The sequence below is a fragment of the Drosophila yakuba genome, chromosome 4, assembly GCF_016746365.2.
Source record: "Drosophila yakuba strain Tai18E2 chromosome 4, Prin_Dyak_Tai18E2_2.1, whole genome shotgun sequence".
NCBI classification, from domain to species: Eukaryota; Metazoa; Arthropoda; class Insecta; order Diptera; family Drosophilidae; genus Drosophila; species Drosophila yakuba.
This window is the reverse complement of record NC_052531.2, coordinates 1,191,305-1,206,086: the sequence shown is the minus strand read 5'-3', so window position 1 is coordinate 1,206,086 and position 14,782 is coordinate 1,191,305. Positions and strand designations below refer to the sequence as shown.

At 35.9% G+C, this 14,782-nt stretch overlaps 1 protein-coding gene and 1 long non-coding RNA gene across 2 annotated transcripts; one reads left to right on the top strand and one right to left on the bottom strand.

Moving 5' to 3' along the window:
* Positions 1-94: 94 nt before the first annotated feature.
* On the bottom strand, positions 95-12,346 carry LOC6523762 (apolipophorins). The gene is made up of 8 exons (XM_002099601.3): positions 12,206-12,346; positions 12,031-12,130; positions 10,448-10,477; positions 3,208-10,385; positions 2,931-3,151; positions 755-2,873; positions 576-696; positions 95-519 (listed from the first exon to the last, which is right to left on the bottom strand). Exons 2-8 carry the CDS (start codon positions 12,104-12,106, stop codon positions 197-199), a joined length of 10,068 nt encoding a protein of 3,355 aa, XP_002099637.1. The 5' UTR covers positions 12,107-12,130; positions 12,206-12,346; the 3' UTR covers positions 95-196.
* An 88-nt stretch (positions 12,347-12,434) lies between these two features.
* On the top strand, positions 12,435-14,596 carry LOC120322153. Its single transcript, XR_005561942.1, has 2 exons — positions 12,435-12,659; positions 13,192-14,596. It is a non-coding gene; the product is annotated as an uncharacterized LOC120322153 (long non-coding RNA).
* Positions 14,597-14,782: the final 186 nt, after the last annotated feature.

Sequence of the window (14,782 nt, the reverse complement as noted above, 5' to 3'; positions counted from 1 at the left end):
TAATAAAGGCAAGTTTTATACAAACCTTGTCTTGCATCGATAATTTTTTAAAGTTTGTTTGATTTTTAAATTGGCGGTTTGTATAATAAAAAAGTTTTGTGATATTAAGTTTTTATTAATTTTTGTTTGACTTAGCTTTAAGAAAAAGTTGTTTCTTTCTGACATATGAACATTCAATAAATCATAAAAGCTCTACTTAGGCAGCTTTTGGCTTTTTGGTCGCAATAAATGATGATGACTTAATAACGCACCTATGTTGGCCGTGCAATCCATGTATCGGAAGACAGCGACACTCACTGACGATTTCGGTCTTAAAAAGAGTATCTGCCAGCGATGATGTAATCTGGTTCAACATTTTCTTTTGGTCCGAAGTTTTTAACTTTTCAAAGTTTTGTGTGGCAAACACCCAGCCTCCGTTATTGAGGACAAAGTCAATGCCCATGTCATTATCAAACTGCAATTTAGTTCTTTTTTTGCTATCTTTCCCATCTACGGTAGCCACCAATCGAGAGTTGAAGCCTAAAATAATACAAGTTATCACAGACTTATATGAAAGTATAAATAAAACTACGTACCAATTAGTTTTTCGCTTAAACCTCCTTCTAATGAGAGCCCCTTTACAGGTGCAATAAGATGAAGAAGTGCACCATCGAACTTAGTGATGGATCCAGTTAACTCAGCTCTAACAAATTTCCACTAAAAATAAAAAATATTGTTTGTTTTAATATTTCGAAACTATAAATACTTGGCTTACCCAATTTTTATATTCTAAGGCATCACTTCGCACACCAATAATGCTTTTTGCGGCACCTGCGCGGAAGGGATAATCTAAAGCCAACTGGAAGGCCTTTTCATCTGCTTGGGGTGCAATTCCTTTTACTATTTCCTTTAAAGAATTATAAATATCTAAAATTCGTTTTTCAGTTATAATTTGCTCGACGCAATTGTCGCAGAAGCTCTTTACTCCAGCCAGCTTAACATCACCAACGTTTCCCTTATAGTTAATTTTACCGCCATCACTTGTGAGTAAAGCGGGATACCGTTTAGATTCCTCGAAAACAATCACTCCGACCTGCACATCTGAAAATCCACGGCTTCTTAATGAATCACGAATATCATTTATAGCCGGCGCGATTAGATTCGACAGTACTACGGGTGTTACATTGATATCAACAACAAATACAACGTCAACCTTGTTGTTTGGTAACTTAACAGTAAACTCATCTCCAAAGCCGTTTTGTCCAGCAGGTCCAGCGCACTTAATGCAACGCGGTGGTAATAGCACCCACTTATGAATCTGCTTAACTGCCGAACCGTAAGCTAAAGCAAACGTGCACGCAGTTGCCTCCTTATCCTTTTCAGCCACTTTTGAAAGGGCAATATCACACGCCTTGCGGTATGGTCTCGAATCCAAGGTAATAAAATTGAAAGCCAGAGTTGATTCAATTCCGAACAGTTCACTACATATTTCCTCTCTTTGGGAGCTTTTAAACTGGTCATTGTCAAATTCAATTGCTGTGCATTTTCCTATTTCATAGTCGTTGCCTAGGGCTGCCGAATTATCTGCTACGCTACCATCAATTCGCAAGAAATCATCGTATGGTTCAGCGTTGCCGTTGCCGAGAAGACCTCTTGTTTTGCTTGTGTAAAATCCGTTTACGTTGAAGTGGCAAACCTTCAGGTCTGTAGTACATACTATGCTTACTCCGTACTCAGAATATAGGTGAACAGTGTAAAATCGGCGCCACGCGTGAAGACCAGACAATTGTTGTGGGTATTCAACTGGGTTTCCATTAATCTTTAGGGCAAGGTTGTCGGATACTTCGAAATAACCACCCTCCCGATCTATAAGCGTAATGCTCTTAAGTTTTCCATTTGTAAGTTGGCCAATTATTGTGAAGTTATTGTCAACACTGTCCTGCGCGAGAATATATTTGCAGTTTCCAGGATAAGCGAAATTTAGGCCATCGAAAGTGAATATATGCTTTCCATCAACGACATGACCTCGTAATTCGAAGTCATTAAAGAATATCCATGAGTATAATAATTTTTTGTTGAATACGACATCCCAATTCTCATTTAATATAAAGTTTAAGATACTAGAACGGAATGAAAGTAGGCTTGGAAGTACAGCCAATGAGTCAAAAGAATGCGTTAGAGAACCAATCCAAGATTGCAAATCAATCACACGATCCGATGACCCTGGAGAAGTGCTTCTAATCGAGTACAAAATGGAACGAACGGCCCTTATTAATAGCTTCCCAAGTTCTTCGATCTTCTTTTCATCATCAATATGTTGTTGCTCCAGTTTAGCGACTAAGTAATCGTGAAGTTTTTGTAAAAACTCTGAAGTCTCTGGAGTTTGTGGTAAAATGTTTAACTGATCAAATAGACTATTTATAAACTCTGTTGCCTTCTCAAAAAGTTTCAGAATTTTAACTTTGTCATTAAACTCATTACGAATACTTTCAAATGACGGAAAGCTTGCGAGATACTGCTTAAACTCATCGGCCGCACCTTCAGCAGTTTTGACCACGATATTGATTATTTCCTGAACAGCGTCGTTAATAGGTTTTACAGTTTCAGCAATAGCTTTTCCATAATTCTTCAGAGCTGGTCCATATTTCTCAAGCACAGAAAGAATATCTTTAAATGTCTTTGTACAAAGCTTGACAAACTCTGTATGGAGCGTACCAATTAGTTTATGCAGAGTTATAATGAAATCTTCCCACGCTTTAAGGAGGGAATCCTTCCAAAGAGCTTGCAGTTTATCATAAATATCAACAACGAAACTTTGAGCCTTTTCAAATGATTCTGATACTGCCTTGCTTATATCATTAACAATACCTCCTATTTTTTCAAATAGAATGCGTCTAGAAAAGAGAAAACATTTTTATTAACGAAAATGTTATATTGAATCATTTACTTACATGCCATCAATAATCGGTGCAATTGATTGATCAGCCTCAAGCTCTTTAACAATATCGTTTTTATAATCCAGCAATTTTCCCTTCATTTTGGAAAAATCTGGAGAAGCTTCTTTGGCCAATTTTACAATTTTATCCGAACCTTGAAGAGATTTTTCCAAGCGTTCCTTAATGATTTTAGAAATATATTCACTCTCTTTGTTTACTTCCGATTCAAAATTATGCTGTAAAAAATATAAATTTACAAATAGAAATGAATTTTATTTAAAATATATCTTACCCAGAAAACATTTAGATGATCTTCGTTTATAATGTAATTTGTTTGTAAAAAGTTTGTTGCATCTAATGCCACTCGGCCATTAAATAATGGTTTACCACTTCCAGAAACATCAATTTTAAATTCCTTGCCCAGTTTAAATTCCACATTGCCATCTATATCATCTTGACGTTTCAGTACAATCTTAGCAGAATTAGGTTGAACCTCTGATGTAATTTCAATTGGATTTTTATCAAGAATTTGGACTTTTGTATTGAACTTTGCATAACGTTTTTGCTTATAGAAGTCTCCGACTATATGAATGATATGTTTATTTGATTCACTTAAAGAGATTTCTAGTTTTTCCTTATTCAAAAACGAAATCGCCTTAACATCGATCTCACCGTTATTTACTTCCAGGCCAATATTGTACTCATGGGTTTCAATATTCACTGCAGCGTTACTATTTATTTGGTACTGAAACTGAAGCCCAGCTGACTTAACAGTTGTAGTAGATGCAATATTGAAACCATTTTCAGAACGGGAGTTGCGCAATTCACTGTTTCCGACCACTTTTTGTTCCGACAGCTTAAAAATATCAAATATTATTTCAGCATTTGCGATTTGTTGATTTACGTCCCCATTCAATCGTCCAGAAATACTTAATGGACGAATAGTTGGATGTTCAAATTTAAGTTGACCGTTGGCGTTAAGAGCAACGCGTTCGGAGCCCGTTACATCTACAAAAGCTGTAAAGCGAGCAACGTCGTCGGGCCTTTGCAATTTATCAATAAAGAATGAAGCTGTTTGCTCGTAGTGGCCAAAGAGGCTTCCGTCTGTTGGTATTTTCTGAGTTGTTTCAAACAATATTTGACGCTTCGGAAGTGTTAATTTAATTGTGGACGACGTGGGTTGAATATTGGCTGTAAATTGGTACTTGAAATTATTTCCTGTTATTATAAAGCTATCTAAATGGTACTGATACTTAAAACCTTGGCGCGTATTCTGAGACTTCAATTCAAACTCATATGGATATCCAAGCTCTCTTAGGTCAACAATAATAAGGGTGGTATGTTCCACAGCGTCTAATTTTTGTTCATCAATGCTCACAATTGATTGAACTATTATATTTGTGCACTGTCTCTTTTCTTCACAAACGGAAAACTTGGTGTTGAATTCTTTGTTCGTGATTTTTAAAGTGCCTAGGCCGTTTTTGGTTCCCAAATTACCCATAAAAGTGTACGAAAAACCAACTTCCTTATCCGTACCAAAATCAAAATGTTGCCGGGTCAGCTTAAAATTGCCATTGTGCAATTTTCCTTGATACTGAACTTGGCCTTGGCCATCGATAATGGTTTTGTTTAGTTCCTTTTTAAGAGCATAAGATGCTGAACCTGAGAATATTACGCCATTTACATTCTTTAGTTGTAATTTAATGTTCTTACTTTGAGCTCGTGCCTCAAGTTCGTAACCATCGAGCTTTAATTTCTTCGAGCTCCAGCTGCCAATTATATAAAAGTCATCAATACTCACGTATGAAGCTTCACTATTTATTTTAATGTCCAAATCGGCCAGGTTTAGAATTTCAAAGGTCACCTTTCCTTTTCGGTCCCCTAAGAGTTCAGCAATGCTCTTTATGATAATAGGCTTTTCCTTTAAAAGATCCAAGCGAATATCTACACCTTTTTTGTGGGCCAAATGATAAAATGTCGTGTCTAATCCGTATGATTTGTCTGCCTGTTTGACTTGTGCACTGACTATAAATGTCGAATCATCGATAGATTTAAGAGTGTGAATATTAACTTTGACGTCTTTTACAGAAACAAAGCTAGAATCTAAAACATATGCTATGTCTACTTTCTCGGCTCCATAACTTAATGAACCATCCATTTTTACATATTGCTTTCCGTACTGTGCGTTAAGTACATAAATTTGCTTACCGGTAAGATCACCATCTTTTATATCACCAGTTTGTCTCCGATTATATCTACCATTAAACTTGATTGGAGACTCCATATCGTTAGTTTGAGCTTCAAAATCATAGGTCCCATCATTTGGTGTGCCGTTCCATACAGTGTTGACACGAGCATATTGCCCTAGACCGGTTTTAGAATCGAGGACGAATTCAATATTGTAGGCGCCGTCGACACCGTTGTCATTCCCGGTTGAAGATTTTAAGACCTTTCCATGACTGTTTATTTCTAAAGACTTCAAGCTGGATTTTGGAATTTCAATATTAGCCTGGATCTCATATTCAACTGCTTGCTTATTGTTGTAGTTTCCATTTGCACTTACTGTAAAAATCTCGCCGTACTTAGTTGTGATACTAACCACAGCATGCTCTGTACTGTAATTTCCTAAGACAAGTGCGATCTCAAAAGGTTGGGGTAAGGGATTTCCAAAGGCCTTAAAGTTAAAATCTGTGTTTTTAGCTTCACCGGTTGGTTGCTGCTTAATTTGAAAGCTTATCTCCGACTTTTCTCCATTAAATGCAGTGTATACTAAATTACTGCTTGCAGAAAATTCTTTAGTTTTTGTGTTAAGCCGATCAAGCTTTCCCTTTAATGTAATTGAGCGTTTTTTGTTACTGCCAGATGGTGTATCACTAAGTTGTGCATCCATGTTGCCTTGGGATAAGCCCGTTTTTGCATTAATGGAGAATTTTCGATTGATACTGCCAGCGATGACTCGACCATCAGGTGCATTAAATATAAAGGTACCTTGTATTTCCCCAATTCCTCGCAATTCGCCTTTTAAACTTCCATTAGCCTCGAAAGCAACTTTTTTGTCGTTTGCCTCACCAATGTTTTTAGTGGAGAACTTTAACTTTTCTATATTGTTTTCAGACTTTAAGTGCAATTTCTTGTTTCCGTCCAGCGTTAAGGAAGCATCAATATCGTACTTTGGAGCCTGTATGTGGAATTTAGATTCTATTTCTACTTTGTGCTTCGGTTCAGTCTTCAGAGTCTCAAAACTGGCTGTCAATTCCCCCTTGCCATTTTTGGCTACGCGAAATTCGCCTTTGGCAGTTAACTGATTTTTGACCATAAGATTAAGCTTAGCCAAGGATATTTTGTCTTGCGGATGCTGCGACTCACTGGTTAGCTTAACAAGCTCTGCGGTGTCTCGAGTAATCCTAAACTCGCTGCTGGTTTTGTCAGGTGTGCCGATTACTTTAAGTATCCATTGAGTAGCTTTGTCCTTGCCGCTTATTTGAACATTGCCTTGAATATTAACATTAATGTCTTGGGGCGAGAAACGTTGTCCTATTTCTCCCTTTGCAGACAGTAAAGTTCCCCAACTTGTTACTATAGAGTTATCAATAACATAGACGTTTCCATTAAAATCACGCTTAGATATAACATCTATAGACTGCTTGTTAATATTTGCTTTAGCCTCCAGGGAATAATCCTGCGCGTGTCGCTGATTGCTTTCGAATTTAACGATTATGGAGCCAATTTTTTGCTCACGTGAAATTTCCACATCGAGATCTAATTTATTTATATCAAAATTTGACTTAATCTTTAATGCTCCAACCTGCTTGTTTTTATTTTGAATATCAAAATTTTGCACAAGTGAGCCTGCACGCACAGAATCGAAATCACCATGTTTTTGGAAATCCAAACCCCCATCGGTGCCAATGGACCAATCTGCTGCTTTACCGTTCATTTTAATGGCATAAGACTGATCTGCTATTGTCAAATGAATTGAACTTCCGTAAATATTTTCGGGAGTACGTTCATCATTTATGTAGAATCCTGCCTCATACAGGCCATTTTCCAATTTTACATTTTTTTTTATTAAGAATGTTTGCTGATCTGATGTAATTCGAAGCTCAGACGTTAATGAATTAGATCCAACGTCCGACCATCCGTTTACTACTACGCGGGCGTTTTTAGCATTTGACACTTGGAGGTTTTCGAAATAATATCTTTCAATGTTATTACTGTTTTTTTTAACAACTATTTTTCCGTCAGCGTGGTACCCATTTATGCTGTTTGAGATTCCATTATTGTCTTGGATTTCAATCAAAGGTTTGTATTCATTACCGTTTTTGCTAAAGCCAATTTTACTTTTTTTTATGTCCTTATCTTGTTCATATAGACCATATACAACCAATTCACTCTTGTCATTGTTTATTCCAGCTTCCACTGCAAAGTGGTATTGTGAGTTATCAAAGGATAATCTACTGTATACCCTAGGCTTATTTCCGAGCTCATAGACAACTGTTGTATCATGAGAAACTTTGGATCCAGGAGTGGAATAATCTAATTTCCACTTTTGGGCAAAAGCTTCCTGCGTGTGAACTGCTTTGAACGAAAATTTGCGTTCAGTCGTTAAGTAAACGGCGAAACTAAATGGTTTGGATAAGTGAAATTTCTCTGAAACAGAAAGTCCTCTTTCTGAAACATTACCGTTTCCAGCTTGAATTTCGCCTAAGCTTGTTGAACTCTCAATGCAAATATTTAATCCAACAAGTTCCAATTGATTGAAGCAAATCTTACTAGGCTGAGAATTCTTATTTTTTTTGTTACCCTTAAGGGCAATAGCTTTTTGTTTGTCTTGTTCGGCTACATATAGTTCGGTATCAACGTTAAAATTAATAAGCTCAAGTTTTTCGCGTGGTAGCTCGAGGTCAACGTTAAAGCCTTCTCCATCCTTAATAACAGCTACAATAATATCGCTACCAGTCGCTGAATGCGCTGATGATACCACACGAAGTCCAGTGGAGAGTACTTGTGCATTAAAGCCTATCTGAAGGTTAGCATTAATATCGACACTCGGAACAAACTTTAGTCTGTACTTAGCCTTTTGCCAGTTTTGTTCTAGAATAGCATTAATATCAAGGCTAACGGCAAGATCAATTTTGGTAGCTGCAAAGCCTTGGGCTACAAGTTCCAACGGTACTCCAATGCTAGTTGGATAAGCCAGGTCGGTATCAAGGAATAGATGGTGACTGGAAAGTTGCTTCTCAAACGAAGATAGTTCCCGTTTTGCTTTTTCGAAAGAAGTTGAGAAGTAGTTGATAATGTCATCCAGAGAACTTGGTATGTTGTCGCCAAGGCTCAAGAACGCCAATTCCGAACCAAACAGTTTTAAGGACACATCTAAATTGAGATCTTGCACATTTTTGCTGCCATACGTTTTATACTTTTTCGAAATTTTAGCCACGTCGTCAACAATTGAACGACGGGCTCGGCCACCAGCAGCAGCGCCACCATTATTACCAACTTCAATGAGTTTAACAATTTCGTCAAAATCTTTGTTTACCAATCCTTTCGGTCCCAAGTAGTATTCCAATACTTCTTCAACATTTTCTTGTCGTACGCTTGCCTCAAATACGTTGTAATTGGTGCCAAAAAGTTCCGTTGTAACATTTATACGAGATGATCGCGGCAAGAATCCATGTTGCGAATATATTAATTGATAATCAGAGCTGGCGCCGATACCAAGGGATTCAAGTTTATAGGAAACCTCATTGTTGAAACTGTATCGTCTGTAGTCAATGGGAAATTTTTTTGTCACCCTAATGTTACCTAAATGATACTTTTGCTGCTCACGGTTGACGTCGGTGGAGTCTCGAATTGCTTTTAAATTAGATAAAATAAAGCCTCCAACCTGGTTAACAGTTTCGGAATTCACTATTTCCGAAATTTGATTAGCAACCTCAGCGTTAGGGCATGAGATAGCGGACAAATAAGCTTCAATGCGTAACTCTGAATCTTCGTTACGATTCTTAAGAAGTTCAAAGGATTTAGATTGCAAGGTTCCATCGCATTTAACTGATGAAAACGCGTGCACGGCTGCGACACGTATGCGGTTAGAGCGCCCTGTGGAAGCGCACTCACTTAAAGCAGCAACCGTATTGCCACTTAAGCTCTTTGCATTTCCTATTCCCTTTAAAATGTACACAATGCGCTCTTCTTCTCGCTTAGTATTTGGCTTACAGTGTTTAAGGCCATCAGAATATTTTTTAGATATGGCATCAATTTCCGGTCCTTGACAATTATTTCCTATACAATATTTAGCAACTAAACTACCCACAGCTATATAAAGCTCTTTAGGCGCGTTTGGTAAGAGCTGAGCAGCCGCTTGATTGAGGGTCTCTTTGTCAACACTTTTAACTAAGTTTAAGGACAATATGGCAAGTAATTTCTCCTTCTCATCAAATTTGGATAGCTGTTTTAATATAACTCTAGCTGATTCTGCTGTGCTGGTACGAAATAATCCATCTAAATAAACCTTCCGTGCTAAGACTTTGTTGGGATGTGGAAATGCAGCCAGTTCTAATAAAGTCTCACTATCAGACTGACGTAACAACCTTATAAACTCAACAAACTTTTTTGCGCTTTCTTTTTTTACAAACTCGCCAGTAGAATCTACAAGATCAGCCAGAATCGTTTTAAGGGCGTTAATATTTTTGGACGTATAGGTTTCTGGTCTCTGGAATATTACACTTCTGACAGTAGAACCAGTTGCCGGTGAGTTGGCCTTGGTACCGCTAGGATTTTTCAGTTTTAATGTCGTGACTACTTTTGCACTGATATCAGAGTTTCCTTTAGTATTTCCAATAAACATGTATGTTTCTGTCAGCTGAACATTTTCAATTAGGTTGTTTACAATCTTTGACTCCTTAATATAGTTTGCCTGCAGCAGCAGGCTAGATGTAATGCCAGCCTTCTCGTTGACTTTTCCGGACACCAAACCACTGTTTATCTGCTCGCGATGCGAACAGCTGTTTAAGTTCCGCGCCTTCGTAATTATATTTGTGTTACCCACTTTCGATACTGATGTATGTGTAGGGCACATCCCGAATACGTCAACTTCATGTTCAGCTTCTATTCCTGATTGGAGTAATGACACCACTGCACGCTTAATATTCAATGAGTAGTCCAAGTCGTTGGAGTCTGAGCAAATTTGTGGCTCTAAAATTCCACTGACCAGTGTGAACTGAACTGGCTTCTGAATGCTATTCAATATTTTTTTTTCCACAGACTCTTTTGTATTAGATACCTTAACGGAACTTAACTGTAATGTATACCCACAGTTTCCTTTCGCAAAAATTTTTGCAGATCCGGATACTTTAAGACTGGTATCATCGGAGTCACTAAGAACGTCGCTATTCAATCCAATAGTTAAAATACTGTCGAAGGAATAGTCATAGAAATTGCCGGGTATGTACTTTAAAAGTCCATTGTCAGCTAGAAAATTAAATAAAATACAAAATAGAATATAAATATATATATTTTTTGATGTTACTTACATTTCGGACATCCTAGATTGCAAGTGTTTTCTAAAAATAAAAAAAATGATTTTGTTGAATAAATAAAGGACCATCTCGGCAAATAAATAATTGTATGAAGCGTGCCGGATAATTAAATTGTATACAATATATACTGGGACAGAAATTTTAAATTTAAAATTAAAATTTAAAAAAAGAATAGCTTGGTCAAGAAAAAAAAACGCTATAAGGCAAAAAATTAAAATTTTAAAAATCGGGTCTGATGGAAGTTAACATTACAGAAATAACAAATAAAAATTAAGTTAAAAATCGATTGGTACCTTATTTGCTTAAAACTGTTTCGATCAAAATATATTTTCAAAAAAAGATTTTGATGAATTTTTAAACAATTTAATGTGGGAAACTTTAATACGACTACTTTTGGAAAAACACGGATATAGCCAGCTATAAATAGATTCATTTTCTACGCAAATACACCGGCTGCAAGAGACTTGTGCTATATGCCAAATTTTGTCGGCATTTTTGAATGCTATTTATGCTTTTCAATTCGAATTTTGTCTAACTATAATGAAATAAAACGATTTTTAATTTAATAACAGCCCTTGAAATATCAATAGAAATTGCCAAGTCAAATAATAAAATGAAAGCATTTTTAAAAAATGTAGACGTGACAGTATTGGACGTTTTGACGGCGGGGCCATAATGTTTTTTTTACATATGTATATCGACAGAAAAAGGCAGAACCATTAAATAATAAAAACAAAACCAAATAATTTTTAAAAGCGTGTGGGCGTCAGTTGTGGGCGTTAGAGTAGACGTGCCAAACATGCGCAGCGTAGGCGTCACTTGTATCTCCAAGCTTAATCTGAAATTTTTGCAGATGGTTGGACAGGCGGACATGACTAGTTCGACTTGGTTATTGATCCGGATGAATATATTATATATGTATATACTTTACATAGATATAGTAGAGTCGGGTGCGCTCTCGCATACCTCTTACATACTTTTCAACGAATCTAGTATACGTTTTTACTTTACGAGTAACGGCTTATACCCGTCGGGAACCCTTTCGACTACATCTTACATACTTTTCAACAAATCTAGTATACGTTTTTACCAGTGGAATGGAAAATATATATACATATAATTTTTACATATATGTGTGTATATATGTATATCTGATTTATGATCATGATCAAGGAAGGGCCCATTGACCGTTCCTGACGGTCAAAATGACACCATTTGACACCAAACACGCCAATTGTTAAAGTTAGTTCTTATTTGAGTTCTTATATTTATATTTCGAATCCTTAAATCATAGATTTTTTCAGCATACTAATCAATTTTAATTATAGGGTTCCATTAATGTACCATAAAAAAGTGTCATTTTGTAAAGCACAATAACATACATAACTATTGAAATACATTTTATAAGCCGAATGTATGTTTTTATCATCTGTCTTGAGAATGATATATGCCGTTTTTGTCATTTACCAATTTTTATAATCACTAACAGCACTTTATTTTTTTTTTATATTATAAAACCAATTTTATTCGATAAAAATCGAGATTTTAACAATTTAAATTTAACTTGTAGCACTTACCAGCATTTACAGCAATTGTTAAAAACAAAGCCGATAGGATTCCAAACAAAGCGATAATATATTTCATCCTAGTCATAACGCTTGGCCCCTTGGGGATAGCCTGGAAATAGCGAACGCCACAATTTGTGTCACATTTGTAGTTTTATATAAAATGTGTAAAAATTTTTATTTTTACCTTTACCAGCACTGGTCCTATTTAATTTTGTATATATTTTGTATATATATTCTTATGTTGGAAAACACACAGGCCGTCCGCGAATTAAACAGATTCGAATACAATGAGCGTTGTCTACGAATTAAGCCGGATTATGTGAAAACACTCACTTTAAATACCTCGTATAAATCAAGAACCCACACATCAGCACTTGTGTCACGCAGTATTTAAGCGTATGTCTTGTAAATTAATACATATACAGCGGCATAAGTAAAGATGAGGACACATTGTGAGAGACGTGCATACCAGAACGATTCTTTATCACCAGCGAAGGGTGCGCAGGCCAAAGCCGAGTACCTAATATTATCGCATTATAATCGGACTTCGACACTCCGACCCTAGCTTAGTACCTTTACCTACTCTCAACTATTTTCAGCTAATACATATACGTACAAGCCGAAAAAAAACCTTTCTGGTAAATTTAATTAAAAAATAAGAAAACGTTATAGTCCAGTTCCTTAACTGTCAGATACATTTTTTGACAAACCGTTATAAACTAACCAGAAAAATAATAAAATAAAAAAAAATTCTAAAGGGTGGGCGTGGCAAGAACTTTTTTGAAAAATTAAAGTTTAAAACAAAAACAAAAGATTTTTCAAAAGTGTGCGCACACTTTGCATGCCTTATCTCAACTTTGAAGCTTTTATTGTTCCCAAGATAGCGTTCATACGGACAGGCAGACGGGCATAGCTATATGGATTTGGCAAGTAATTCTGATCAAGAATATATATAATTTACAAGGGTCGAAAACGCCTACTTCTAGACATTTTTTTTTTGGGTAACCAGCTTCTCTGGGCTTTCCTACCAGCCCTATTATCCCAATTATAAATCATTTAATTTTACACTTTCACAGTTCACTTTCACTTTCAAATAAAGTAGTTCCTCCTTTTTTAAACAATGCATTTCCTTAATTTAATAAATAATAAAATACAATATATCAATTCTAGCAATGTGCCTAAAAGAGTGTGAGACGCCGTTTTCGCCTAGACTAAAAAGTGATGGATTAATAAAGTGAAAAACAAATTCCAAATTATGCTTTCCTGTTAACGGCGTCCAGAAAATCTGGAGAGTTGCAAAGCTGTATTGTAATTATAAAAGTAGCGAACTGGTATTTATGCAAATAATTAAACTAAGCTGGACAATAATTCATACATTAAGGAAATTATAAATTATGGTTACATAAAGAGAAATTGAATGTTGAGTGAACATTACGAATCACAATAAAATGTGCATGTAGATACGATTGTACTTTTGCACATATGGGCAAAGCATAAAGTTTTTATAATGTGCATACACTTATTTACATACATACAGATGTACATATTCATTTGATTTCAAACATATAAAAGATGTTTATATGAAAGTTCGTTCATGAATTGCAGTTAACGACTGATAAGAAACTTTAATCTTTAATTAAAAGTAGCTGGAAAGCAAAACGCTGCTCGATAAGCACGCAAAATGACACACTGCGTGATCGGACAGAAAAAATTACAGTTCGAAAGAATGTTACTTCTGTATTGTTCTAGGTTAGTAAATCACCGTAAACGGAAGTCGACGATGTGACTATGAGTGTGGTGCAAAAGAAGGAGACTACTGTTTAGAAGGGAAGAATGTAAAATCAGTCACGATTGTGTGAAAAAAACCATTCAATTCTTAACGTCTAAAAAGATAGATTTACAGCGCCCACAGTTTCTAAAAAAAAATCCGTTTCGAAATTGTGCCCTACGTCCTAGAATTATAGGTAAAGTTTGGGTAAATTCATGATAGATAGCGTTGTCGACCTATTCAATAACAACAAATGCATATTTTTTCCTGCCTTCACCAAATTTGTTGTTTAACAAAATAGAACACTCAAGTCAAGATGCCCGTTACTCAGCTAGTAGAAGTGCGAACAAAAGCTAAGACAAAAATTCTTAAAAGCCATTAACAATTTTTTATAATCTTTGGGAGTGACGGTTTTGGGCGAAATAGGGGACGTGGCCGAAATGTTTTTGGTATACCGATAGATATTGGCAAGAGAAATAACAAAAAGAAAAAAAAGCTTTAAACGTGTGGTCGTGACAGTTGGCGTAAGAAATGTGTGGCCGAAACGATAAAAATTGGCAACATATAACAAAACGAAAATAATTTAAAACATTTTCAACAGTGTGGGCACAGCAGCTGTTGGGGTTTGTGTGCGTTAGGGTGGGCATAGCAAGAAGATTTTTAACAATTCAATACAAGTTTTACAAGCCTAATAAAATAATTACAAAAATTCGGAAAACAACAATATAGTAAAGTTCGTCGAATATACGATTTTTTTCAAACATATTTTTCCTAAATACAACAAATCAAAAGTATCGCCAAAAATAAGAAAAAGTTGTTTCATTTCAAGCCACAAAACGGGCGTCCAAAACAAAAAAAAAAGCGGCAGGACATTTTTGGTGGCAAAAATTTGTTCAAGGGGTTTGGACAATAGTATTCATGCGGCAAAAAAAATAAAATTCAACAGCAGCTTCGGTTGCTTGTTTTCGGTTATATAGCGAAAATTTCAAAAAA